This window comes from Echinops telfairi, unplaced genomic scaffold, assembly GCF_000313985.2.
Source record: "Echinops telfairi isolate 266 unplaced genomic scaffold, ASM31398v2 ScPeMD7_7420;HRSCAF=8458, whole genome shotgun sequence".
Taxonomy (NCBI): domain Eukaryota; kingdom Metazoa; phylum Chordata; class Mammalia; order Afrosoricida; family Tenrecidae; genus Echinops; species Echinops telfairi.
The window spans coordinates 29,062,798-29,088,794 of NW_022111320.1; the positions used below are offsets into that span (position 1 = coordinate 29,062,798).

The 25,997-nt window shown below is 40.1% G+C and overlaps 1 protein-coding gene across 6 annotated transcripts in view; it reads right to left on the reverse strand.

The window, feature by feature from the left end:
- The window catches only part of RBMS3 (RNA binding motif single stranded interacting protein 3), an 889,171-nt gene that overhangs the window by 605,244 nt on the left and 257,930 nt on the right, over nucleotides 1-25,997 (reverse strand). For all 6 annotated transcript variants that reach the window (XM_045297515.1, XM_045297514.1, XM_045297513.1 and 3 more), the window contains one exon: nucleotides 7,324-7,382. In XM_045297515.1, the coding sequence (XP_045153450.1) occupies nucleotides 7,324-7,382 (59 nt within the window). The remainder of the gene's footprint in view (nucleotides 1-7,323; nucleotides 7,383-25,997) is intronic.

The window sequence follows — 25,997 nt, forward strand, 5'->3', positions numbered from 1 at the left end:
CTGATATTCCAAATAAGAAATACAGTTGTCAAATTAGAACTGTTTCCTGTCATTGACGAGGGGTGGAGGAGTGGGGGTTGGGGGTGGGGGGTGCGGTGCAACTTAATCTCATTATTGGAAAATTGAATAAATGTGTTTTTCAGATCATGTTGCTTCATGGGCTTCTTGCTCAATAGACTGTGAGCCCACCTGGGGAAGGTGTCTATTCCTCTCAAGATGTAATTTCTCAGACTCATAAATTTCACAGAATGTTTATTTTAGTTTGCACCAATTTCAGGAAATAAAAGATACCTGAAAAGTAGATTTTCATGGTATCTTGTTTCTCCTTTTACTGGCTTTTGTTTCCCCGTGGACCAGTTCAGAGAAGGTGTGCTATGTGGCAGAAAGGGGAGAATCCCACTTACATATCTGCATTTCACTCGGGGAGCATGCCAGCGACACTTGTCAGAACTAATTCGCACGTAAGGGTTGCTTCATAGGCTGTAATGAACCTACCTAAGAATACGGAAAAATATAATATCTACCCTTTTTCCTGGCACATGGGGATGGGCATAGATTCCCACAATCCTTCTCTTGTTATGAAAATAACCTCTTGGTGGGGAGGGAAGATTTTCTGAAAAATCAAATTAATTTCAAGTTCAGCCAGCTCTATGGCCTCAAATTTGTTCATCCCTTTGTTATGAAAAAATGTATATAGGGTGAGTATAGAACTACTAAAGAGATTCAGTCCAATCCAAACCTTTCCTTGAAACTAGATTGTTTCTATCTCTCTGTATGAAATGAGTAGAGTATACAGATTCTAACACATGATCTTATTTGACAAACAATGAATGATATCTTGTCTTCTGCTTTGATTTTTAAGGGCTCAATGAAATGTTAAGGGCAACATACACGTCTAGAAATACCATTCAGCCAGCTTATAACAATAAAGGCAGAAGAGTCTTTCAACCTCCTAGAAGTGAGCTGGAGTGCTTGGTGCATACTGACTACTCTCACTTATAGCCTACGGCTATGGCTACGGGGCATGGAAATGTTCTATGGTATAACCATTACCCATTCCCTCAGCCCTACGTGCAGAGCCTATCAGAAAAAAGAGAGAGACAGAGAGAGGTGGGGGGAGAAAAAGGAAGCCAACCTAAAAAAGCGTGAAAGGCAGAGACAGACAAGTCAATCCGTTTAGGATTTACACCTTGATTTCAACGGCTGCTTTCATTTACTTGTCCCTGATTTTTAAATGAGTAAATACTCCAGACGCAGGAGGAAAACACTTGGGGAGGGGAAAAAAAAAAACCCCAAACCCCAACCTCAATAAAGCAGAGGAAATCTCTGTGACTTATATAATCACTCTTACTCCACCCTTGTGTTTGAATATCTGAATGAATTGTGGTCTGTTTTTCATTACTCTCCATCTGGAGCTGGGGCCCGCTTTGTTCAGCAATTTCTGGCCATTTTGGCCTGGTGGCGACTGTTTTGTTTTATGTTCCCATATTATACAGAATGAAAGCTGCCGCAACCACCACCCCAGAAAGAACAATCTTGAAAACGAGAGGTTATGTTGTTGAAAGAGTTTCCGATGACCCCCTTCTGAGCAGAGAAGTGGGCATGTGGATCTATGGCTGACTCTACTTAACTTGCAGGGAAGGGTGGGATGCAGGAAGGGACACAAGCTTTTCTTTCAGTTATCAAAATAGACTAATACACCCGGGTCTATTTTCATTTCATTTTTTAAAAATTTCTGAAGACATTACTGTATATTCCTTCTTATACGTCACTAAATACTATTTTGTATATAATATGTTGTCTGTACAACAGGTTGTAACAGTGGAATACTGTCATGTCTTTAAAAAGAAAGATAAATAAACCCTGTTTTAATATTATTTAGTTTTAATTTTATAGCCTTAGTCTGGAGGCACAGTTGCAAATGTGTCAGTAGCAAGTGTTTCTGAAAAGCACAAATTCAATGGACGTTCTCTAAGGACAAGCTCGGCTGCCATACTGGGACAGTCGACTGCTTTCCACAAGTCGGCCCTTCCCAACCCCAGCTGCTCCTCAGGTGAACAATCGGGTTTTCTGCTCCTATGAAGATTTCATCAACTCATTTAGTCATTACAATGACATCTGTTAGGTATGAGTAGGGTTCTATTTTATTCCCTTTGAGAGATGCGAAAACAGGGCACAGCATGACAAAGTAATGCACATCCGTTCACACTGGGTAATAAAAGCAATATTCAAATCAGGGATTCTGACTCCAACATAGCAGCTATAACCCTAGGCAACACTGACTCACAACTATTGAATTTACTCAGTGCCATATCTATTATACGTATTGTTTTATATTCTTCTTTATTAACTTCACATAAAAATCATTTGCCAGGGTTTCACGTGGGCTTTAGTTCTCATGACTATAATTTTATACAGTTTAATACGCTCCATGAGTTATCGAATTATTTTTCTAAGGCTAATATTTGGATATTTTCTTTTTTGTTGTTGTTTGCTAAAAATAATAAAAAGATGCCCAGAATTGTGCACGTGTATTTTTTTAAATAATGTGGAATAAAATAACTGGAAAATGTTCTCAGGAGGATTATTAGTACCAATGACACGTCTCTTATTTCTCTCTGTAAAAGGCTCCACCACCTGAGCTCGGGTGGCACTATGAACTAGGAATTCCTCACTCAACAGTGGGTAGCACACAACTACCAACTGCTCCACAGGAGGAAGAAGCTGTCTGCTCCCACAAAGATTTATAGCCTCACAAACCACACGCAGGCTGCTGTAAGTTAGAATTGACTCAACAGCAGTGGGAATCACTTTAGTTTTGACCAAATGAATGGGAGACTAATGAAAAATAAATGAACCAATTTCAATCATAAGCAATGGAAAGTCTATGTTTTATAAGCTTTGTTTTGTCGGTGTTTTTTAAAATCCAAATGCTATAAACTACCCTTGCAAATTGCTTTAATTTGCATATTCCTGATCATTACCTAACTCTGATATGAGGATACTGCTCTCTCTCTCTCTCCTCCCCACCCCTCCCTGTTTGTCTACCTCCCCTCCTTGGAGGGAAGGATCCTCCTTGCTCTTCTCATGTCATCATATTTTACAATCATCTACTTATTTGTTATTCTCCATGATTTACTCGTTGTTGGTCTCAGAACCCTGTTTTTCTTCCCAGTTACCTTCTAGATCATTAACTTTTTCAATGAACACTTAGATGGTACTCTCTACACCCTATCTTAGTAGTTCCTTTAACTCCTGGATAATCTTATATCTGGATACTCAACCTGAGTCACTTGCCCCAGGTTCTCATTTTCAACTACAAAGAAACCTACGAATATCAGGGCTCAACAGGACAGCCTTGTTCTGCTAGGACCCTCAAGTTCTCTGCCTTCCGCGGGGTACGGTCTGAAGACCTTCTGTCACTCTGATTTGTATAAAATGTTTGGGTTTGCCTTCTCTGAAAGTTTTCTGCTTTATACAGGTCTTTTACTTTATTTGAAACATTTTATTGAGGGCTCTTACAGCTCTTGTAACAATCCTACACAGGTCTTTTATTATTTATTATTATCAAGTTTTAACATGTAAATGTTTTCCATAAATATAGTTGCTACTGTGTTGAGTTTCTCACATTGTCACCATTATGAGAGGCATTTTTTACCCTAGAATGAAATATCCCACATAATGTTCAGTAGATAATTAAAATAGTATTTTGCAACACAAATGAGAGTACCTAACGGTGGTAACTTTCTAACCATGAGAGGGAACCTGTGGGTTATCTGCTCCACGTACTCAATGGAGGGTGTCCTTCACATTCGCTAAGGCTAATTACAAGCTCCAAACAAATGCTGAGGCCATAAAGCATCCAGAGGCATTGAAATGCATGTATCAGCTACAAAATCACACTACTTTTTTTCCAGGGTCTAAGAGTCACAAAGTGTTTGTTGTGCTGTGTCCACCAGTGATGACTTCAACCCATGGGGACACAAAGTGGCACTAGAGCATGTTGATCACCATTGATCACTTTGAAAGCAGATCACAGGGGTTCTCTAGCCTCCAGTCTTTATAAGAGCAGATCTCTTCTCAGGCAGAGCCTTCTGTGGGTTTAGACTGCTACTTTCTCAGGCATCAGCTTGACCAACTCACAGCTGGGGGAACTCGACAGGCCTGATGCCTTCTCTTAAACTCAAAGTTGAGCTGCCTGTCTTTGAAATGATTACTCTTGGTGTTTGCATGATTCTTTCCCTCCTTCCGTCTTTTCTTTGCTGCATCTTTGCTGGTCTTTCCTTCCTTCCTTCCTTCTTTCTTTCCTCCTTTTTCTTTAGTTACCATTGCCTTTTATGTTTGACCCAAGCGCCTCACAGTAGTTTCAAACCTTATTCCTATGAATATGAAATATTTCACAGTAGCGAGCCCAATATTTTCATTTAAAATGTTTTTGCATGATCAAACTAATGCATACACAATAAGAAACATGCAGAAGGAGTTCTACCCTAGTGAAACCTGTGTGAAGCTAACTCAATGGGATGGCCGTGCTTCTATGAGCCTTGCGTGCTTCCTGCATTTGACGGGGTGTGTTCTTGCTACTTTTGCAGTGCTCATTTGGAAGGGAAATATTTTTGGTTTCTTTCCTTGACAGGTTTCCTCTTTACACAGGTTTTGCCTTTCCCAAGTTTTATAATACTTTCTTCTAGCACCTCCTATCGACAATCAAGCACTGTCTTACATATATCCTACTCTGGGCATATAGAATCCATATTCAACAGGTGGTCTTCCTGGAGTTTAAAAGTCATTTTGGAGAGAGAGAATCGAGTAGGCAGTTACAAAAGAATGTGGTTAGAAGTGCTAGGTAGTAAGAAAGGAATACTCACAGTACTATTCGTCCAGCTCACAGTTCAGTGCCAAAGAAAACTTGCTTAGAAAATCCTGACAGCCCTTTCTAAGTAAGCTCTTTAAACTCTTACCATAAAGTAAGGCCACGTTTTTGGGGGGCTGACAATTTACTCTTTGGCACTCTCCAAGGTTGTGTCATGGTAAGAGGTATCTGGGTTATTGGGGAAAAAAGTGTACTTAAAGATGAAGCCCTATTTATCAACCCCTCCAGGAATGCGATAAAATCCACTAAAATCTACAGGTGAAGGTGCCACTTGCTTGTGAAGGCATGTGTGCTGATTGGTGCACAATCAACATTATCGAATGCCTGCCTTGAATGCCTCTGTTTTCCTGGTTCTGCCAGAGATCAGGGTTTTCCACACGGGGGGGGGGTGAGGGTGGAGGTTACCACCAGGAGAGGCTGATAAATGCAGATACCTATCCTTTGTCCTGGGTTCTGGGCTAGAGTACAAATGATTTTAATTGCCAGGAGGGCAATGAGTACATTTTCCTGCTTCTTTTGTGAAAAAGGGGGCAGTAAGCCAGATTAGTTAGGAAACTATGTTTTCGGTATTTGTAGGCAGAAGATATTGGGAATGGGCTGGACATGTCTGAAAGCAAAACAATAAACCAGTCTGATAGCAATTCTACCTCTGACAGCTCTCCTAGTGCCTCACTTTCTATTGCCTTCAAGGTGCCTGTGTGACTCCTTCACTAGTTTCCTCCTTTACAATGGATATAAAATCTACATTGATTTATGGCAAATTTGCCAAGATGGTTTTTCTACAATGTTAATATGATTGCATCATGTCAGCTCCAAAACCAATTGCAAGATCCATGCTTCCTACCATCACTGCCAAAGGACAAACAAAGCTGTCCTAAAAGAAATATGGCCAGAGGGCTTCTGAGAAGCAAGGGTGGCGAGACTTCATTTCACATACTTTGGCTATGTTGGCATGAGAGAGCTAGGCCTGGCGAAGGTACATCAGAGGGGCAGTGAGAACGAGGAAGGCCCTGGACGGACACCATGGACACAACAATGGGCTCAGGTGTAGGAACAATTATAAGGATGATGTGGGACTGGCTTATGACACTTAATGGCACTTAATGACATATGCCACTTAATAGCAATAGCAGTAACATGTTGAATACCAACTTAAGTTCAAGATATCTTGGGGGACATTTAAAAAGGTCCCCAAACTTGATGTTTACCAATTCTCCACCAATATCCTCGTGTATGCTTTAAAAATCATCCAGTTATATGAGTCTACTCACTGCTCCTCAAAGACATAAAATTCCTTTTCTGGATACTAGGATTTCCAAGTCCCTTAATTCTGCCTCGCCTATATAAACGTCATCTCTTAAAATGCATCTCTATTTCTCTCAGAGTTTTTTTTTTGCCTACGTTATAGTTACCTCCATTACACTCTCATATAAAAGTAAGATTTATGTGTAAATTGAAAATTGTCAGCCCAGAAAATACTTGCTTTTCAATAAGAAGTTGAATTACTAGGTGGTAGAAACTATATTTTATTATGATGTATCTGCAAGTATTAATGTATTTCTACTTTCATGGAGCATATAGAAAAAATAATTTTACTGCAGAATGGAATTTACCTAAAATTTCTCATGTAGGCTAGAATATATTTGGGGTCCTCTTTCCTAAATCTTGTACACATTGCAATTATATGTGAAATAGGGCCATTGCTCATAGTTAGAATGATGTTGGCTTTCCTGGATTAGTCAACCCCAGTATCACAGCAGTGTTGGGAATGAGAGGGATAACAAGTAGCCTAGGGGACAAGAAGCAGTCCAGTGTTCTACTAAGAACTAAGCCATGCCAGAGAGAACATCTAGATTTCACAAATAATGTAATGTAGCCCCTAAGAGAATCTGAGATTCCCAGACATGAAGACCCATGAGTCATAGATAGTGTCAAATCACTTCAAAAATATTTTCCAAGGGGAGAGAAAATTCTGACTTAATAAGATACCAATGCACAGATCCCGTGAGGAGTGTACAGTCAAAACACAGACACAATAGATCCATCAGCAGATTCATTCCTACTCAAGCAGTGTTGCTAAAGCTTGAAAGAATCGAGAAATTAAAACGTGGTTTGCATGCCAAATTTTCCCCCCGAGCTCCTCATTTTGATATAGGAAATCAATTTGCATCACCGATGATATCATTCAAGTTAGACAACCCAAAGCTGTTAGGAGGTAATTTAGTTTTATGCTGAAGCAATTTGATACTTGTTCTGATTTGTGATTTTCATTTTGTTTGTTAATGAAAAAAATTAATGAGCAATGTTGCTAGAAATACAACTCATCAAATCATCGACATTATTAAAGAGGCTTGCCATATACTATATGTTATGATCATTGCACAGCCAGTGCCTGGGCCCCGGGAACAGAAGAGAAGCCAATCAAGCGGTACAGACGCTCGTACACATACCTTTGCACTGATTTGTGTTTTTGTCGAGAATTGCCTTTGTGGACACTATTTTCCCATACCTAAAAGAGACAGAGAGGGAGAGAAATGTCCATGTTATTATAGTTCCAATGAAGACACTTCAAGCACCTTAATGAACACCGGTGCACATGCAGCGGAGCAGTAACCAACCAGGAACACTACTTCTGTGCTCTCATTTCACACCTGGATGGTCTCTTCACCTGTGCTTCTTGCCAACTCAGGAATGCATTTTCCTATGGAAGGAAGCACTTTATTTTTTGAGTCTTTATTTTTTTAAAAAAACTGTCAGGATGTCATAGGTGGCTGAAAGGGAATTGATTGTGACTGTATCCAATCAAATCCTACCTCCTGAGTCAAGGACAATCACACGAAACTCAGCGCCACGCTGCTGTGGATTTGCATTCAACTTTTGTTTGACCCAGTGTTGTGACCTGGGAGAGATTACTTAATTTTTTTCCAATCCCAGTTGTTTTTCATCTGTAAAAATGGGGGTTTTAATTAAGGTTCCCAATTCAGGATTTGGAAGCAGGTTAGAAATAAGTTGGTCTAGTAGCAGTGGTCCTTGTTTAAATGGGCATATTTTCATGTCTTAGAATTGGTTATAAGTTGACTTGGGATAAGGCTTGAGTTCTGTATTTTCAGTCTCTGTCACATTGTTTTAATGTGCCTTCCAGTTGATCCCACCTGACAGCAACTTATAGAAATTAGTAGAACTGCCACATGCATTTTTGGGGGGCTATACATTTTATGGAAACAAGATCTCAGGGTTTTCCTTCTGTTGAGTAGCTGGTGGGTTTGAATCATTGGCCCATCATTTACCCATCAAAGCATTGACCATTGCACTACTAGGACTCTGGCCTGACCTTAGAGGAGCTCAATGCATAGTCTCAGTACAGAAACGAATGCTACAATTTACTCTAACACACTTTGTAGTGCAGTCGTTTCTACCACGTATATCTGCATGCACTATGCTTATACTTACTTTATCATCTCCTGGGAAAGACTTAGAAAAGGTTTTGTTTTTTTAAATGATGGATACTTTTGGTAAGGGCACCAAGTATCTTTAATCCTTCATTCCTTAGGTACAAATGTGTAGGATGAAGATGAGGTTTCCTAATATCCCTTCATTTGGGGGACACTACCATGTTTCTGTAGCAACATGATAACATGAGAGGTTTTACTTAATATTTCTAATTTTTAAAAACATACAAGACATTTTAAAATTTCTTTTAAAATAAGCCAGTTTCCCTACTGCTAAAGTGTTTCCAATTGCCTCAAATACACATGAAAACTGGGCATTGAATAAGGACACCTGAAGAAGAATTTATGTGTCGGAATCATGTGGTTAGCAAACAATAGTATATAGGCCATGACTTGCCATGAATCTGTCTTGGAAGAAGTACAACCAGGATGCTCCATAAAAGCAAGGACAGTGACAGTTCATCTCATGGGAATGTCATCGGGAGTGACCAGTCCCCAGAGAAAGACATCCTGTTTGGGAAAGTAGAGGGTCACAGAAAAAAGGAGAAAGATCCTTACTGGAATGAATTGATGCAGTGGCTGTAAGAATGGACTGTAACTTGACCGTGATTGTGCTGATGATGCCGACCTGGGTGGTGGTTTGCTCTGCTGTACCCACGGTCACTGTGAGTCAAAATCATCTGGATGGTTCCTAACGAGAACCACCATGAACCCCACGAGCAATCCTTCTAACCATAGCTAAGGGATGGTAATGACCTGGCTATCGGACCGAGAGTATTGGACAGAAGATAATATAGTCGATTAAAACAATAAATCTAACTCAAACAGTTACAGCCTTTTCACTTGATTTTCCCTTTGATACACTTTGGGCTTGATCTGTTTTGTTTTATATTTCCTGTTTTGTTTGGTCTCATATTGGGGTTTATCTCTGTTGCATTCTGTCATATTGGTAGCCTTCTCAAATCGTTATTATGTGTTTTGATGTTTTTCGGTATATGAAACCCAAGACAGATGATGAACTTACAGAGACAACAAATAGAATAAAGTTTATATATAAGTGGGAGCTGATATCCAGAAGTTCAAGAAAGAAGCAAAAGTTTTGGAACTGATTTTGGTAGCAATTGTACCATACTGCTTGATATGATTAAACTATGGAATGGGATGATGTCTGGATTAGCTACAAATAAAATGATTTGGCAAAAAAAAAATCACTAGCAATGATGGCATCATGATAAAATCATGTTTTACAAATATGAATCGAGCCTTATACCACTGGCATTAATTGAGCCTTATACTGCTGGCATTCATACTCTGAAGGATGTGATCCCAGTTGCAGGCTGATAGTGATTCTGATTGGGGGTGAGGTGTTGGCATTTAATGATGGATCTGTTCAGGGACATTTTGACCAAACAAAGGGGTCCACGGCAATGCCACATATCCCCTAAAAACTAGTACTGTGTCAGGGTCTGCCACATCTGGGACTGGGCTATCCAACACTGAACTAACTGATCTGGTTTTATAAGGACATTTCAAGCACTTTTTAATCCCTGATATCATTCATTTCCTGTGTCATTAACTTTCCAGTCAATGGATGCTACCAATGAATTTTTCATTAGTTCATTTGATATATAAAGAAAGCTTGGTCTTAAACCAAATTATTTGCTAAAGTTATGGCAAGGACTTCGATTTGGGAGTGGAGAACTCTACAAAGGGCTTGATGATCATATGCTGCCTAAGATATATACACACACCAAACTTTCTGATCCAAACAACTTTCAAATAATTGGTATTAGACTCAGCTATAGTGGCTTAAAGAACAAAGTTTGTTACTAACAATCCACGGTTCAAATTACAATTCTTCCTAAGTTAAGGTGACCAGACGTCCCGCTTTTGGCAGGACAGTCCCGATAGTTAACAATTTTTGCCGCATTCTGCGGCATTTTTAAAAAGTTCGGATTTTTTGAAAGAATGCACGACAAGCTAGGGTATACAGTTTTGGGCTGCCATGTGGTGATTTCGCCAGGATATGAGTTTTATCAATGGTGTCCCACTTTTGTCCTGCTTGACCGATGTTAAAATCTGGTCACCTTGTCCTAAGTATACTTTCCCCAGCTGAGCGGTATCTGTCCTTTGCATCATTTTTCATTTCTACAATTGAAGATTATTGTATGTACCTCATAGAGTGGCTGTAAGAGCTAAATTGGGTTTATTTACAGTGCTGAGAACATTGGTTGCCACAGAGTAAGTGCCCATTAAATGCTCACTATTCTTCCCCTTACTTTCTCCCTTGAATCTGCTCTTTAAAAATGTCTAATCCTTGGCATTGCGGAGTCATACATGACTTGAAAGGGGTTCTGGCCCTAATGAGAGTTTTAACATTCTTTGACTCTCAAATTTTCCTACCTAGAAAGCTGGCAAGCAAGATGAACCCCAACAGGTTTACATTCTTAAGTTAGCTTATTTTTTTACTGTCACGGAATATATTGACTACAGTCACACTAAACTTAAGCTTCAAGTGCTAGTAGGTTCAAAACATTTTTCATTTTATATTCACTTATATATATTCATTTATATTCACTCGATCATCATATAATTTCACTCCCCACCCCACCCCACATCCCTCTCTCCTACACACACACACACACACACACACACACATTTTCTTTTAAAAGCTCCTTCATCCCCAAATTTCTATTTGGTAAAATTACCAGAAAAATAAAATCCTATTTCAGCAGTCTCTTCAATAGACACTGGCTTAACATATGTGTAACTATATCTACTACTCAGCAGTAAACTTTTGGGCTTTTGAACCAATAAATACTTGTAAAGTTGTATGCGTTTCAGAGAATATCATGGATTTGAGTTTTACCACAAAGGCTGAAATTCTCATGACTATATCCATAAATATGACTTTGTTTAAGGAAATAAAGCTTTCCTCTACAGATAGTATTAATTAGGATATCCATATTACAGGGGGGCAAGACATCTCTTCTGAAAGATGTCTTGTTAAAAAGAAAGGGGGCTTACTGAGGGCAGACAGGCGCTAGGTGGCGAAGAAGTGGCTATCATGCTGTTCTGTGAACCGGCATGTAGCAAAGGCAGCCTAGACCCTTCTGCGGTTTCGCTGTAGAACTGAAGGTGACCGCAGCTCAATCTGAATGACCTAACTCAGCTGATAGGCCTTGTCCCCAGAGAACAGACATGTGGCATGTAGCTGAGCCATCCTGTTCCGGGTCCCCTTTTGTTCTTATTTTCTGAGTCTGCTAAGGATTCATGATGAACAAATACACCCTTGCGGTTTCCCTTTAGAAGTAAAGAATAATGTATCTCCAAAGGAAGAAACTCCCTGCCTTTTAGGTGATGCCAACTCATGGTAATTTGATAGTTCAGAGGAGGATTGGCCCCTGTGGGTTTCAGAGACTGTAAATCATGGAGACAGAAAGCCGTATCTTTCTCCTGTAGAGCAGATCAGGGTTTGGAACTGCTGACCTTGGGGTTTACAGTCCAACACATGACATCACCGGGGCTCTGCCAAACAATAGCTTCAGCTGGTGTGGGAATGAGCCCCTCCAGACAAAGAGACCCCGAGGGTTTGTCACACAGACCAGACTGCCTCCAGAAGACCCCTGCCCCCATGGCCAGCCCTCAAAACATGGTTGACCACTTGGCTCCAGGGAGCAGATTTTGATGGACAGGCTCCATTCTTGGAATGCTAGCTTTCCATCAACACTCTCCCGCGTTTTTCCACCCCTTTCTCTTGAATTGCTTCACTCCCTTTGCATAAACAGATTGATCTTAAAGCAGCACAATTACCCCCCAGGTCACTTGCTGCATGGGACAGTTCCTTTTTCAAAATCCTCATAAAGAGCTGACACAAATGATAACCTGATTTGAATTTATCCCCAATATTGGGAGAAAATAAAAGTCTCCTTTAAACCCACCTACTTTATAAGACTTTTGTTATGCCAGCCCTAGGAAACTGAGACAGAGTGGACTGAGGGAGAGAGAGAGAGGAGAAAGAGATGCTGGAGGGACCTTTCTTCCTACAACCAAGTGCCATGAACAGAGCATGTGAGAGGTAAACCCCCAAGAAGAATGGAGCCAGAGCGTTTCCAACCACCGCATAGCACGCACATGGACAACATCCCTTCCTAATTGGTTTCAAAAGCTACTCCTGAAATCTTTACATACGGGCCTTCTAAATTAAAATTTAACTGCAGCTTAAAGAAGAAATTTAAAATGACCCCATTTCACACTGAAGCCCACCGACGATGGGACTTCTTACTTAGAGAGGGACATCATCTTAATATATGAATATTACACGAGTTCACCTCCTTCATGAAATGTAGACTATGTACAAAATGGCTATAATTTTGGTTATACAGCTCAAAGAAGTCAACTTTTACTTCTCATGGAAAACCTTTGTGAGCCTTTTGATAAACAGTCTCTCTCTCTCTATCATATATATGTATATATACATATATATTAGAAAGTATTAAGGTATTGTTATAAATAGAAAAACAGTACACACTCACACACAGTAGGCAGCAGATTGTGCTACATCTTGACTCCGTATTCTTAATCACATTCTGGGTGAGATTTTCCAATAGTACAAAAATCAAACCATCAACGTACCTCAGGGTACTTTACAGTCTCTACTCAGAATGGATTCATAGGGATTTCATTTCTTGGCTCAGTTACAGCATTTTTTATTAACAATTATTTTTAAAAGCTAGAATATGCTTCAAATGAGGGAAGGTACTTAATGGACCAGTTGTCACTCTCATGGTGACAACAAGGTACTTCTGCATCACTGGGGCTCATTCTCCATGTTCTGCAAAGTCAACAACTGAGGGAGGTAAATAAAGTTTAGATTTTATTTTAAAGGCCCCAAAGACCATAAAAACAAAACCCACCGGTATAAGATACCTGTGAAGCATTACATTAAATCTCTCTCCCTGATGATTTGTGGAAGTATGCTAATATACTAAAAACAAATATACAGACCTAAGTTTACATTATATTATTCATTCTGAGTAAAGGATGATCGGAGATAAAAAACACTTTTAAACTGAAATTATCTCACATACTTGCTCTTCACCTTCTAAAGGGTTTGATCAAGCCTGTCACTCTCCAACAAGCCTTCCTACAGCCATGCCACCCAGGAGTGGACAACAACGCTTCCGTGAGAAAATATCTGTGAATGAACCAGCAGACATCTGACTGTGGCCCTGTCTGCCTCCCGGTTCCAGAAGCTTTCAGATAAATCCAATTGCTTTCTCTAGGCTTCTAGAACAGGGAAAACACAGAGAAGAGTCCAATCCTCTGAGAGTTAGAATGTAGTGAGAAGCAAATAAATAAACAGAACACATTCTGTGCCTTTTTGTCCCCCCCTTGGAGGCCCTCAATACGTTTTGTTTTGTTTTTTTAGTTCATATAAGAAACGCTTTCCATGGCATCTCTACAAAGTTCTGCCTGCTTGGCAAAAAAAAAAATCCAACTATATCCTATCAACACATTCCCAACTATCCTGACTGCAAATACCTAACCTACAAACCGTGTCTCTCTCTCTCTCTCTGTCTCTCTCTCTCTCTCTCTCACACACACACACACACACACTCCCAACTATCCTGACTGCAAATACCTAACCTACAAACCGTGACACACACACACACACACACACACACCAAAGAATGTTGCTACTAGGGATTCCAGTCCCCACATGCAGTGAGTTTACTCCAAACACAATGACTTTGAACATGGCTTTGCAGTGAATCAGTGGCTGCAGACAAGTTCTCGCAGTAATATACTAATTGCTGAGTCAGGATGTACTCAACAACTGGCAGGGTGGGTGGGTGGGGCGGGGTTTCTGGTGTTGTTTCAAAAAGGGCGTCCAATTAACGCAATGGCTTCTAAGGGGACCTACTGGACCAGTTACATGTAAGGCAGAGGTGTTTGCTCAGAAAGTTAGGGGAAGTATTCTTTGGGATCCCAACGAGATCATTATCATATATATTATTAAAGAAACAGGATGGTCACAGGAGATTATGAAGTTATAAGAAAATAAAAACCTGCATTGGTGAGAAAAAGGACAGGTAAATTGTTCTAAGGATTTTATTTTTCTATCACAACATGTATTTGCTCATTCTTCCAGGTAGCCAAGGCTGTCTTCTGAGAATTTTATTGAAAAAACTGACCACATCTATCTTACAATCCTGATCTTGCCTATTCAGAATACTTTTCTTCTCCAGTTCAATGAACATCAAAAAGGCAGACATCCCCGAGGATGCTCAACTTACTCGGGACATACAGGATACCTGGGGAAGAGGTCAAGAGATAGAAACATCACCTTCAAAAGTTCACAGGCTAAAAATAATACTTTAATATTTTGACACCACTGATCAGCAAGTTTTATATAATTTTTAAATTGAATAAATTTTTAAATTATGGGTTTCAACCAATTTGTGTGGGGGGATTGAAATTAAAAGATAATTTCACTGGGTGAGGTTTCCATAGTATGCATTTTCCCCACTAGGTGAGCATTGAGCCGCTCACTCTAAATGCACCCAGTGGCGTCGCCAAATAAGGGTTTCTATGGTTACAGTGAATTTTTCCATAAATACAGTTTCACTCTAACCTCATTTTTTGTAATGGATGATTTCAGGGAACAGCTTTCAGCTGTGAAATTCTGTTTCCTGCTAGGAAAAATTGCAGCAGAAACTGTTGCGATGTTGCACACAGCTTACTAGGACAACACTATGGGAAAAACTCAAGTGTACGAGTGGTTTTCTCCTTTAAAGAGAGGTGAAATGCCGACTGATGACCAACCACATTCAGGACATCCTTCAAATTCCTGAACAGGGAAAATGTCAACAAAATTTGTGCCCTGGTGCTCGAAGAACAACAACCGACCGGTGAAGAGAAGGGGACGTTATCTGGACCATCTTGGAGCCTGGTCAGGCGGATTTTCATGGAAGGTTTGGGAATGAGAAGGGTCGCTGCCAAATTTGTGCCTCTGGTTCTGACTGAGCAGCAAACAAGAGGGCTGATTGGAAACATGCCGTGATTTGAAAGAACAGCTCCAAAGTGACTCAGACTTTTTTCCCAAGGTTATTACTGGTGACAAGACATGGTGCTATTCTTATGACCTTGAAAGCAAAGATCCATCAAGTCAGTAGAAGACACCATCATCACCTTGGCCCCCCACCCCCCCAAAAAATAAGATCGTCAAGTGAAATCAAAGATCAAGATGTTCATTTGACTTTTTTATGTGAGGGGGAATAGTGCATTTGGAGTTAATTCTACCAGGTGAGACCGTTAATCAAGCTTTCTATAAAGAGGTTCTAAACAGTTTGTGCTACAGTGTGCAACAAAAGGGCTGATTTGTGGCAGATGGGAGAGCGGTTTTTCCAACATGATAAGGCAGCTGCTCATGCAGGCATCTCAGTGTGTCAGTTTTGGGCCCCAAACAGCATGCCTCTCTTGTCCCTTGCATCTGAACCACCTGACCTTGCTCCATGAGATTTCTTTTTGTTTCCACGAATGCAGAGGGCATGAGAAGACACTGATTTGATGCTGTAGAAGAGGTGAAGAAAAAAACAAGGAGAGGTGCTGTCAATCACCCAAACAGATGAGTTTGAAAAATGTATCCAAGGATGGAATCGCAGGTTTGACAAATACATTACGTGTAATGGATCCTATTGGAAGGTGATATGGTTGTTTGGTAAAACAATTTAAATACATAACTTTGAAAAAGAAATTCTAGGTTTTTTTGGTACATCTCCACCCCTGCCGTGTGTGTGTGTGTGTGTGTGTGTGTGTGTGTGTGTGTGTGTGTGTACATAAAATCTAGAAAATAAATAAGAAAAACAAGAGAAGAATTAATGTACTCACATTATGGTATTGGTGAAGAATATTGAAATTATCATAGACTGCCAAAAAAGGAAACTAGACCGTCGCGGAAGAAGTGCAGTCAGAATGCTCATTCACAGTGAGGCTGGGGAGACTTCATCCCATGAGCCTCGGGAATGTTCTCAACAGCAACCAGTCCCATGTAAGAGACCCCATGCTTGGTGGAGGCCAGGGAAAAAGAGAAAGGCCCTCAGCCAGATAGGCGGACACAGGGGCTGCCACAACGGGCTCAAATGTAACAACAATTGTGAGATGGCACAGAAACGGGCAGTGCTTCTTTCTCTTGTACATAGCATTGCTCTGAATTAGAACTTACTCAAAAACGCAGAACTGCAAGCATGCTATACCCTACTAGTACCAGAACAAAACAAAACAACGGCCACTGGGTCAACACTGATTCACAGTGATCTTACAGGGCAGAGTAGCATTATGCTGTGAGCATGCATTGCTGTAAATACATATGGGGGCTGAAAACCCCATCTTTCAAACTGCTGACCTTGCAGTTAGCAAGCCAACACATAATCCACTATGTGTTCAGCCCACTCCTTCTTCTAACAGTCCCCAAAAAACAAAAACAAAAAAACAATGGAGTCACTTCTGGCTCATAGTGATGCTGTACGTTAGGGTAGAACTGTCCTGGAGTCACTTCTGGCTCATAGTGACGCTGTACGTTAGGGTAGAACTGTCCTGGAGTCACTTCTGGCTCATAGTGACGCTGTAATTTAGGGTAGAACTGTCCTGGAGTCACTTCTGGCTCATAGTGACGCTGTAAGTTAGGGTAGAACTGTCCTGGAGTCACTTCTGGCTCATAGTGAGCTGTAAGTTAGGGCAGAACTGTCCCAGTAAGTTTCCAAGACTGTAAATGTGATAGCAGAAGAGAGCCTCCGGTGTCTCTCATGGAACAGCGGGTGGTTTCCAATTGCTGACCTAGATGTTAGCAGCCCAATACGTAATCCACTGCACTAACAGAGTTCCCACCCTAACCGTACAGTGCGCTGTAAAAATCCATTTTATAACAACTGGGCTTGCTACTCCCACAAACATTTACAGCAGAGGTCTCAAACTACGGCCCGCGGGCCACATGCGGCCCACGGAGGACATTTATCTGGTCCACCGGGTGTTTTTGCCCCATTTGTTTTTTTACTTCAAAATAAGATATGTGCAGTGTGCATAGGGATTTGTTCATAGTTTTCTTTTAACCTATAGTCCGTCCCTCCAACGGTCTGAGGGACAGTGAACTGGCCCCGTTTAAAAGGTTCATGGACCCCTGGTTTATAGTCTTAGACACCCACAACGAGCCACTGAGTCAGCACTGTCTCCGTAGCAGGGAATTTGCTTTTTGGTTATCCATTTATTATATTTTGAGTTTTCATAACTTACTTTTATACATTTATATATTGTCTATCAACTCTTAACACAATATGTCAATGAAAGTTTTATATGTCATACTTAAAAGAAATAGCCAGTTATACCTGGCCTCTGTTCTTATTCTTAAACAACATCTGAATCTGACTATATTTATTTGTATACTGATTATTCGATACACAAGCTTAATGTAAACTAATGGCATATTTTATCTTCGTGAGTTGAAGAGAAACTAGAGCTATTATGGGCCTACTCTTCATGTACTTTGAAGACAAAATTGGTGGGATCTTCTTAAAAAGTTGCTTTTTAAACTCTGTTGTTGAATCAACCATGGTGTATAGTGATTCAGAAATACAGGCAGACTCTCCAGTCAAGTAACTCTCAGCTAATTCATTTTCACATTCCATTTATATTGATACAAGACTAGAAAAAGGTGTCATGTTTAATTTCATGGATGAAACATTATCATTTGAAAAAATGTGTTTGCCAAATTTTAGAAAAGTCATTCATTTCCTGGGCATTTTGGGGTGATAATGCAGTTTATCTTTAACTTTAGCTGGGAGGTGATGGGTGTGCATCTGTGAAACACATTTCACCTATAAGAGAAGTCCACAACCTACTTGTATCCTGAAGCATCAACAAGTTCAATCAACAACAAATGGTTAAAATCATGCACAATCTCTTTTTCAAGAAAGCCTGATGGGCTTTGAAGGAGGAAACAGAATACTTTAATTAGCTTTCACGATGATACTCCAAATCACTGCTTAAGTCTTCCAATCACTTTTATCAAGCAATATTTGTGATATAACTTGCCAGGAGATACCCAGGTTAGGCAGATAAGTGGGTAATGCAGATTCTGGTTATTGATTGTAAATTTCACAAGATGACTGTAGGACCCAAACCATACACTGAGAACATACAACTTGGGAACAGCACGTTACAAAAAGCAACAAGAAAAAGAAAACTATGTAACTCAAAGGCAAAGGATAACCCAATTAAACAGGAGCAAATCATTTGAATAGACATTTACCAAAGAATATGTACACTTGGTCACTAGGTACCTAAAAACAGTCTCAAAGATTTTAGTTATTACCAAAGGACAGATTCACTGCCATTATGTTAATCCCAACTCATAAGGACCATATAATCTGCCCCATAAACTTTTAAGGCTGTAAACTAGGTGTTTTAATCACAATGCCACCAGAGCTCCTCCTTAGTCATTTCAAACTCATTGCTCTCAAGAAAGGCTGAGTCATAGTGACCCCTCCTGAGAGCAGAGAGCCTCATCTTTCGCCCTCAGAGCAGCTGGTGGGTTTCAGCCTACATCCTTGTGGTAAATAGTCTATTGCTTACCAAACAGAGACTTCAAGGCTCCTTTTTTTAAATTCAAGAGAAAATTACCTCAAACCACAATGAGAAACCACATAATTTTTTTTAGGATGGTTGTTATAAAAAAACATGGGATGGGATAGGTGTTGAGGGTACCAAGAAATTAATCCGTTATTGGTAAGGTAACAAAGTGGTGCCGTTATTTTGGAAAACCATTTGATGGTGTCTCAGAAAGGTAACCGTATGGGAACATGTAACGCAGTAATTTCATCTCTACGTGGAGACCCAGAAGTCTTGAAAGCTAGAACATAAGCAGAAGCTTCCCACTGACGTTCAGTTCAGCACTATTCACAGATGCTTATCAACAGAAACAGGTGTAAACAAAATGAGGTATATACATAAAATGGGATATTGCTCCACCATCAAGAGAAAAGAAGTTCTGACCTGGGATTCTGCATGGATGAACTTTGAAAACATACAGAGTGAAATAAGTCCAACACTTAAGGGCAAATATTGTATGATCTCATTCATATAAATAACTACACTAGGCAAATGCATGGAGACCAAAGGAGCAGGTGGGATGAATGAAGGGGGAGTTATTGCTTAAGGATTACCAGATTACTGTTTTTGATTTTAAAGTAAATTTATACACTGACCTGAAAGAAGAAACAATGTATTTTATAGTGAATTGTTTTGCTTATTCTTAAAAAGTAGAAAAAAAGCATTCTTGATTGGCTATTTTCCCCCCCGTTCTTCAACTCTTCTTCTTTGAAGATGCCATCTTCAAATTTCTTAGCTAAAAAAAATTCATTTTATTTTGCAAATTATATAAATGATAAAATATCTGCTATTTACCCATTTTCACATGCGCAATTTAGTGACATTAATCACCCTCCTTAAGTTGTACAGCCATCGTCATCAGCATGGAGTCACAGTACTCAGGTAAAATCTCAGCTACACTCTGACAACGGTTGTCAGTCTTCAATCTGGTGCATGCTTTCTTGAAGGGCTTGCGGAAACAGAGATTCTGAGGCAGTAGTTAAGAGGTGGGTGCAGAATGTGCATTTGTCACCAGGGACCAGAGTATACTGGTATTGTGAACCCCGGGTGATACTCTGAGAAGAGCACACAAATGATGTGTTATCTGAGACTCCAAAGAATGAGGGGGCTTTCTGAAGACTTGGAGAACTGCTTTGAGAACTGAAAACACTTATCATTTCTTTAATGATAAGTCATGACAAAGGAAGACGATTTTTTATTTTCAGTTTTGTCAACATTCTTCTTTCAGTATGGTGACAATTCACAACACAAGCATATGCAGTTCTGACATACCTTTTAGGAAGTCCATAGAAAACATGTGAGCAATGCCTATATAACTCTTATTATCCTTCACTTGAAATATAGTTGGTACTTAGTAATTTGATTGTATTGAAATGCTAATGAGAAAAATTGGTAAGTAGATGATGACCAGGAACTAGTGTTTTTTATTGATGATCTAATTCATAATGTGTGTGAATTTTGAAAAGCAGAACAAAGTGTATATTTTTAAAATATAAACTTTAAAAAGTTCAATGAGTGGCTATTCTTGGGATTAGTAACTTTAAATTGCATGTTGAGTTACGTAGTTTGAGTAAGTAGCTTGCCCTCTTCAGCAAAATCTAGTGAGAAAGGGATTTCCATGCAAGCATGCTTTGAAATCACATCTTTCTAAAGCATTGTTCTATAAGCAGACAGAACACACCACCACATGTTTAGTAGCCTTTAATACATAGTCTGCTGAATAGACTTTAGAATCATTTATTACGGACTTGAAGCTGTGTTTTACCACCATGTGATCTGGGACAAATAACTCAATCCTTCAGCACCTGTTTTCTGAGCTGTGTCCCAACTGCTGTTATTGCTAAGCCATGTTTTCTATAGTGACTGGAAAGAGGCAATAAAACAGTGTGGTGAGTGTCAAAATTCCCAGGTCAATGTGTGCCATTCCCTCCGATCTCTTGGATTTTGTCAGATGCTCCCTAGCTACCTGCTCAATTTCTTCTCCAGGTTCAGCTACAACAATGCTGCCTCCTCTACTTGCCTAGATGCAAGGGAGGATTGCCCATTCAACAAGCAAGCAGTGGTTTATTTGTGCTTACTATTCTGCAGTGAATAGTTTCACAGTAGTTTCAAAACATATATTCTTTAATGATCGCAACACTATTATTCACAATGGCCAGAACAGGCCAAAAAATATATAGTCTCATCAGCAATAGAATGGGTATGTTTTGATGCATTTATATAATAGAAGGTGATACACAAAAAAAATGAATGAATTGTTGCTACACATAGCAACGAATATCATAGAATACTCTTGCCAAAAATGCCAGATAAAAGAGTTCATCCTGCTATGATTCCATTTACATTAGGTTCAGAATCAGGTAAAACTAATAAATGGTGAGACTTGTTAGATTAGTGATTATCTTTAGATAGAGGGATATAATTAGGGACTGGGAGAGACACACAGTGGCTTTGGGATGTTGTCCAGGTCCATTTATCCGGGCAGCAGGCCTGTGGGGATTTATGCTGTTAGTTCTTGTTGGACCCATTCTGACGCATGGGCAACCCATGTGTTAGAAGAGAATGACTCGCCAGAGGATTTTCAAGACAGTGATCTTTCCGTTTTCTTTAAAAAGTTTCTTCTTGTTAATTAGGTGAAGGTTTAAAGAATAAATCATTTTCCTATGCATAATTCATGCATATTGTGTTCCAGGTCATTGATTGTCATCTCCACATTGTAACACTGCTTATTTCACATTGCTCCTGCCAACACTTCTTTGAAGTGATTTAAAAACAAAAAGAGGCTGATTAGAAATAAGTAAGCAAACACAGAAAACCCATGTTTTCCTTGCTTACTGGGGGACCCTATCGCTGTTGTTGTTAGGTATCATCCAGGTGGCTATGACCCGTGCTGACCCTGTGCAAAACAGAGCAAACCCCACACAGTCCTGCACCGTCCTCACAATTGAGCCCCTTGTTGCAGCCACGATGTCCATCCATGTCATTGCGGGCCTTCCTCTCCATCCCCTGCCCCTCCCCTTTACCAAACACGATGCCCTTCTCCAGGGACTGAGCTCTCCTGACAGTGTGTCCAAGGAACAGTCTGGTCATACTGCTTCCAAGACAGATTGCTTTGTCCTACTTTCAATTTTCTTCTTCAGCACAATTCAAATGCACCCATAATTCTTTGGTCTTCCTTATTCAATGTCAAACGTTTACATGCATATGATACAATGGAAAACAGCATGGCTTGGGCAGGTGCATCTTAGCCCTTAAAGTAACGTCCTTGCTCTTCAATACTCTAAAGAGGTCTTGTGCAGCAGATTTATCTAATGCAACATGACTTTTGTTCTCTTGACTGCTGCTTTCATGAGTACTGATAGTGGATACAAGCAAGACAAAATCCTTGACAATTTCAAATTTTTAATTCTGTAGGAAGGTTATACGGGATTGGGAAAAAGTCATATACCAGTCATTCCTAGAAACACAATCTTTGATGTGGTAAAAAATGAGAAATTGTTCATGTAGATTAGTAAATTAGTACAAATAAGTCCATGGCTACCACGCTGAAGAGGTAACCCAACACAATCTAGAAACTTACTTTTGCCTCCTTAGCCTTCCACCTGTGGACCCTGGTCTAGATCAATGCTTCAGGCTCCCCAACTCATCACCACTCCTGGCCTTCCACCAAGAGAGTGACTCTCCTTGATCCACCACACACACACCGTTAGCCAGGCATCCCTTGGTTCTCGCCGTTACCAACTCCTTGTTTATTTACTTAGACCATTTTGTCTTCAAGTGCCCAATTCTATAGATATTTTAAGATATGTTTCTAGCTTTTAGATTTGATATTGTAATGATTCCCCTTTAGAGAGATGCCATCTGGTCAGAAAAGTAAGGTCCTCCTCTTTAAAGCCCTTCTTATCTTCATCCAAATTTTCTTCAGCTAACGCTTACTTGTATAAAACTTTCTAGGAACCTCTGGAAAGACCAATTAGTAAGAAAGAACATTATGTTTGGCAAAATGAAGGGTCAGCAAAAATGATGCGATGAAATGGATGGGGATTCAAAGGCAATTAAAAACAACAGCAGTCGGTAAATCCCTGTTATAAGCTCTCTAAATAAACCAATTATGTCTATCTTCACTACAAGCGAATGAGGTTGGAACTATTATGACAGGCTCATTTTATCAATGAGTACAAAGAGAAGGAGACCACCTAAATAGTTTTCTTAAATTGCACCATGAAAAAAAGAGCAAAACCCAGACCCAAACCCAACTATTTGGCTTCAAAGCTTGTGCTGCAGCACCACATCCATATGCTGTCCATGGGAGCCAGTGCCTGCAGCCCTCCTATCACAGAAAGAAGGTTACGGCTTGTTTGTCTCTCCTCTAACTCCCATTCATGACTATCACGAAGTGCCTTTACTTCCCTATGCATTACTGACATTTTCATAAAGTTACACTGCATTGCCATTGCCAGGGCTCTTTCCGCTCTCTCTGACCTGGAGTGGTTGTGGATCCTTCTGTACGGTGTACTAGCTTTCATCTGGTCTCTTCCTTCCCATTCAGACTGTTCTGTAGAATTGACTTGCTTGTGCTCCTTCCGTCCTCTCATCATCAAATGTTTGCTTTGCTCCTAAGCATTGCCTCTTACTTACTAGAAGAGTACTATCTACTAGAATAGTCAACAATATCTCCTGAAAATGTAATGCCCACCTACTCCTCACTTGTAAACTAAGCCAAGAGCTGATATTTCATATTGGTGACAATAGTGAAGTCTGTTTTGCCCATTCAGTTATCATTATGCCTCCAGATGCATGCATGTTGGAAACATCATCATGGACTCTTTAATATTCTTTATAGTTGCCCAGAATTCCAGTGGATGCATGTACCACAATTTGCTTATCCATTGATGGGCACTTAGGTTATTTCTACCTTTTTGGCTATTGTGGCATAGATATATGCCCATGGCTATTTGTGTCACTACTCATAAATCTTTTGAATGTATACCTAAGAGGGGGATTGTTAGATCATAAGGTATTTCTATAACTAGCTTTCTCAGGAAGCGTCATACTATCTTCCACAGTGTGTGCACCAGTTTAAAATCCCACCAGCTATGGATGAGAATTCCAATCTCTCCACAAGTGAATCAGATTCTGTTTTCTAGTTTACTTGCTTGTCTGATTTATTAGTATCATTTCAATTGTTTGCACTGGAAAGAATTATTATATAATCTTAATATAGTTTTAACTTGAATATTTTTGGATGATTTATATACATGGATAAAACATTTATTAGTAAAATATTATTTTTTAGAAGTTTTCTTGGCACACAGTTTACATATCATACAATTGAATAGTTCAATCATTCAATCATATAAAGGGGAATTGTACAATCACCACCACATCTATCTTAGAGCACCCCTCAACCCTGCCCCCCCCTGGTTAAATTCCCTTTAAAATGAGCTGTGCACTCATGATCATTTATAGTGCTCCTTCTACCAGCCCACCTTCATTATGCACTCATGAAATCCCCTTGATTGAGAATATCTTTTCATGTGGTTGTGACTGCTTTTGTTGAATAGAGTTATAAATCCGGGGACACTCATATATGTATAAGAAAGACTTTATATCAATGAGTAATTGTATATTAAGGAAACATCCCACCCCAGTCCAGATCAAGCCCATAAGCCAGTAATAGCCCATGAATCCAATACCAGGCCATAAATCCTTCTTCAGACTCACACAGCCCATCTATGATGCAAAATGCAGGACAATCACAGGCCAGTGGGTGTAAAGTCTTGTCGATCCAGTGGCATTTCCAGGGCAGGTCTCAGCAAGTCTCCGAGTAGCTTGTAAACAGGAAGGTGAAATAGAGAGAGTGTGTGTGGTCCACCTCCGGGGCGAACGAGAGGAAGTTCCCAGAATCCTCATGAGAAGGCCACACCCACTAGGAGGAATAATTATTTAATTTTCAAGAGATCAGTTACCTGGATTTTTTTTTTCTCCCCTGTTGTTCATGTCAACAATCAATCTGAATCATCTGGTTGTCTGCGTTCCATGTTTTAAAAAATTCAATCTGATTTGTAATTAGCAAAATAATAAGAATCTGTAACAAATTAATAGGTGAGGCTGATGTTATTGGTCCAGGGGCCACAGTTAGAGAACTTGTGCAATTAGTGTCTCTCATTACTATGCTTGTGTTCGAGTCTCATTTATTTGTGTTCCAGTCTCATCTCCTCCTCTAGATCTGACTGTTCATTCAAATGTCAGTACAGAATGCTCAGGAAGAGCAATTAGAGTGTTTCCCCATGAATAGAGAGGTCTGAGGGGCTAACCCCAATCCCAATTATGTGGACAGCCACCCTCCCCCCAGAAGAATTTAGTTCAGAGGATAGCACTGAAGCTACAGCTTAGGGAGCGGGACATGTCTGATCAGAGCACATAGGAGAAATGAAGGGGGAGGAAGAGAGAGTGGAGCACAACCTGGCCCACCAAGCCTTGAGGATGATATCCCCATTCAGACCAGCCAATGCACAGACAGGACCATATGGCTGGCCCCACTACAAGACACGGCATCCCTCACTGACCTATAGCCCTACAGGAGACAACACTGGAGGCACAATGTGGGAATTGCCACAGATCTGATCCCACCACATCAAGGCAAAATGCTAAGGGCGTGCAACAGAATAGCAAGGGGAGCAGAGCAAGGAAGTGCCCAGGGAATACCAAAAATAGACTTTGGAGCCAGGGCATGGCCCCCTATCAGATTAAGCCAAAAAACACTCCTAAAGGTCAACAAACAGACCTTGAACTATTTACAGGCTTTTCTTTTTTGTCATTGGTTTTGTTGTTGTTGCTTTGTTTTCTTTTGTTGCTTTGTTTTGCTCTGTCCTATTTTTTGTGCATAGTATTATCTCTGCAGGTCTATCTAGATAAGATAGGCGGGATAAACACTGTGGAGGAGAAAACAACTGGACCAATGGCTCCCAGGGGACATGGAAAAGGAGGAAGCAGGGGAAAGGAAGTGG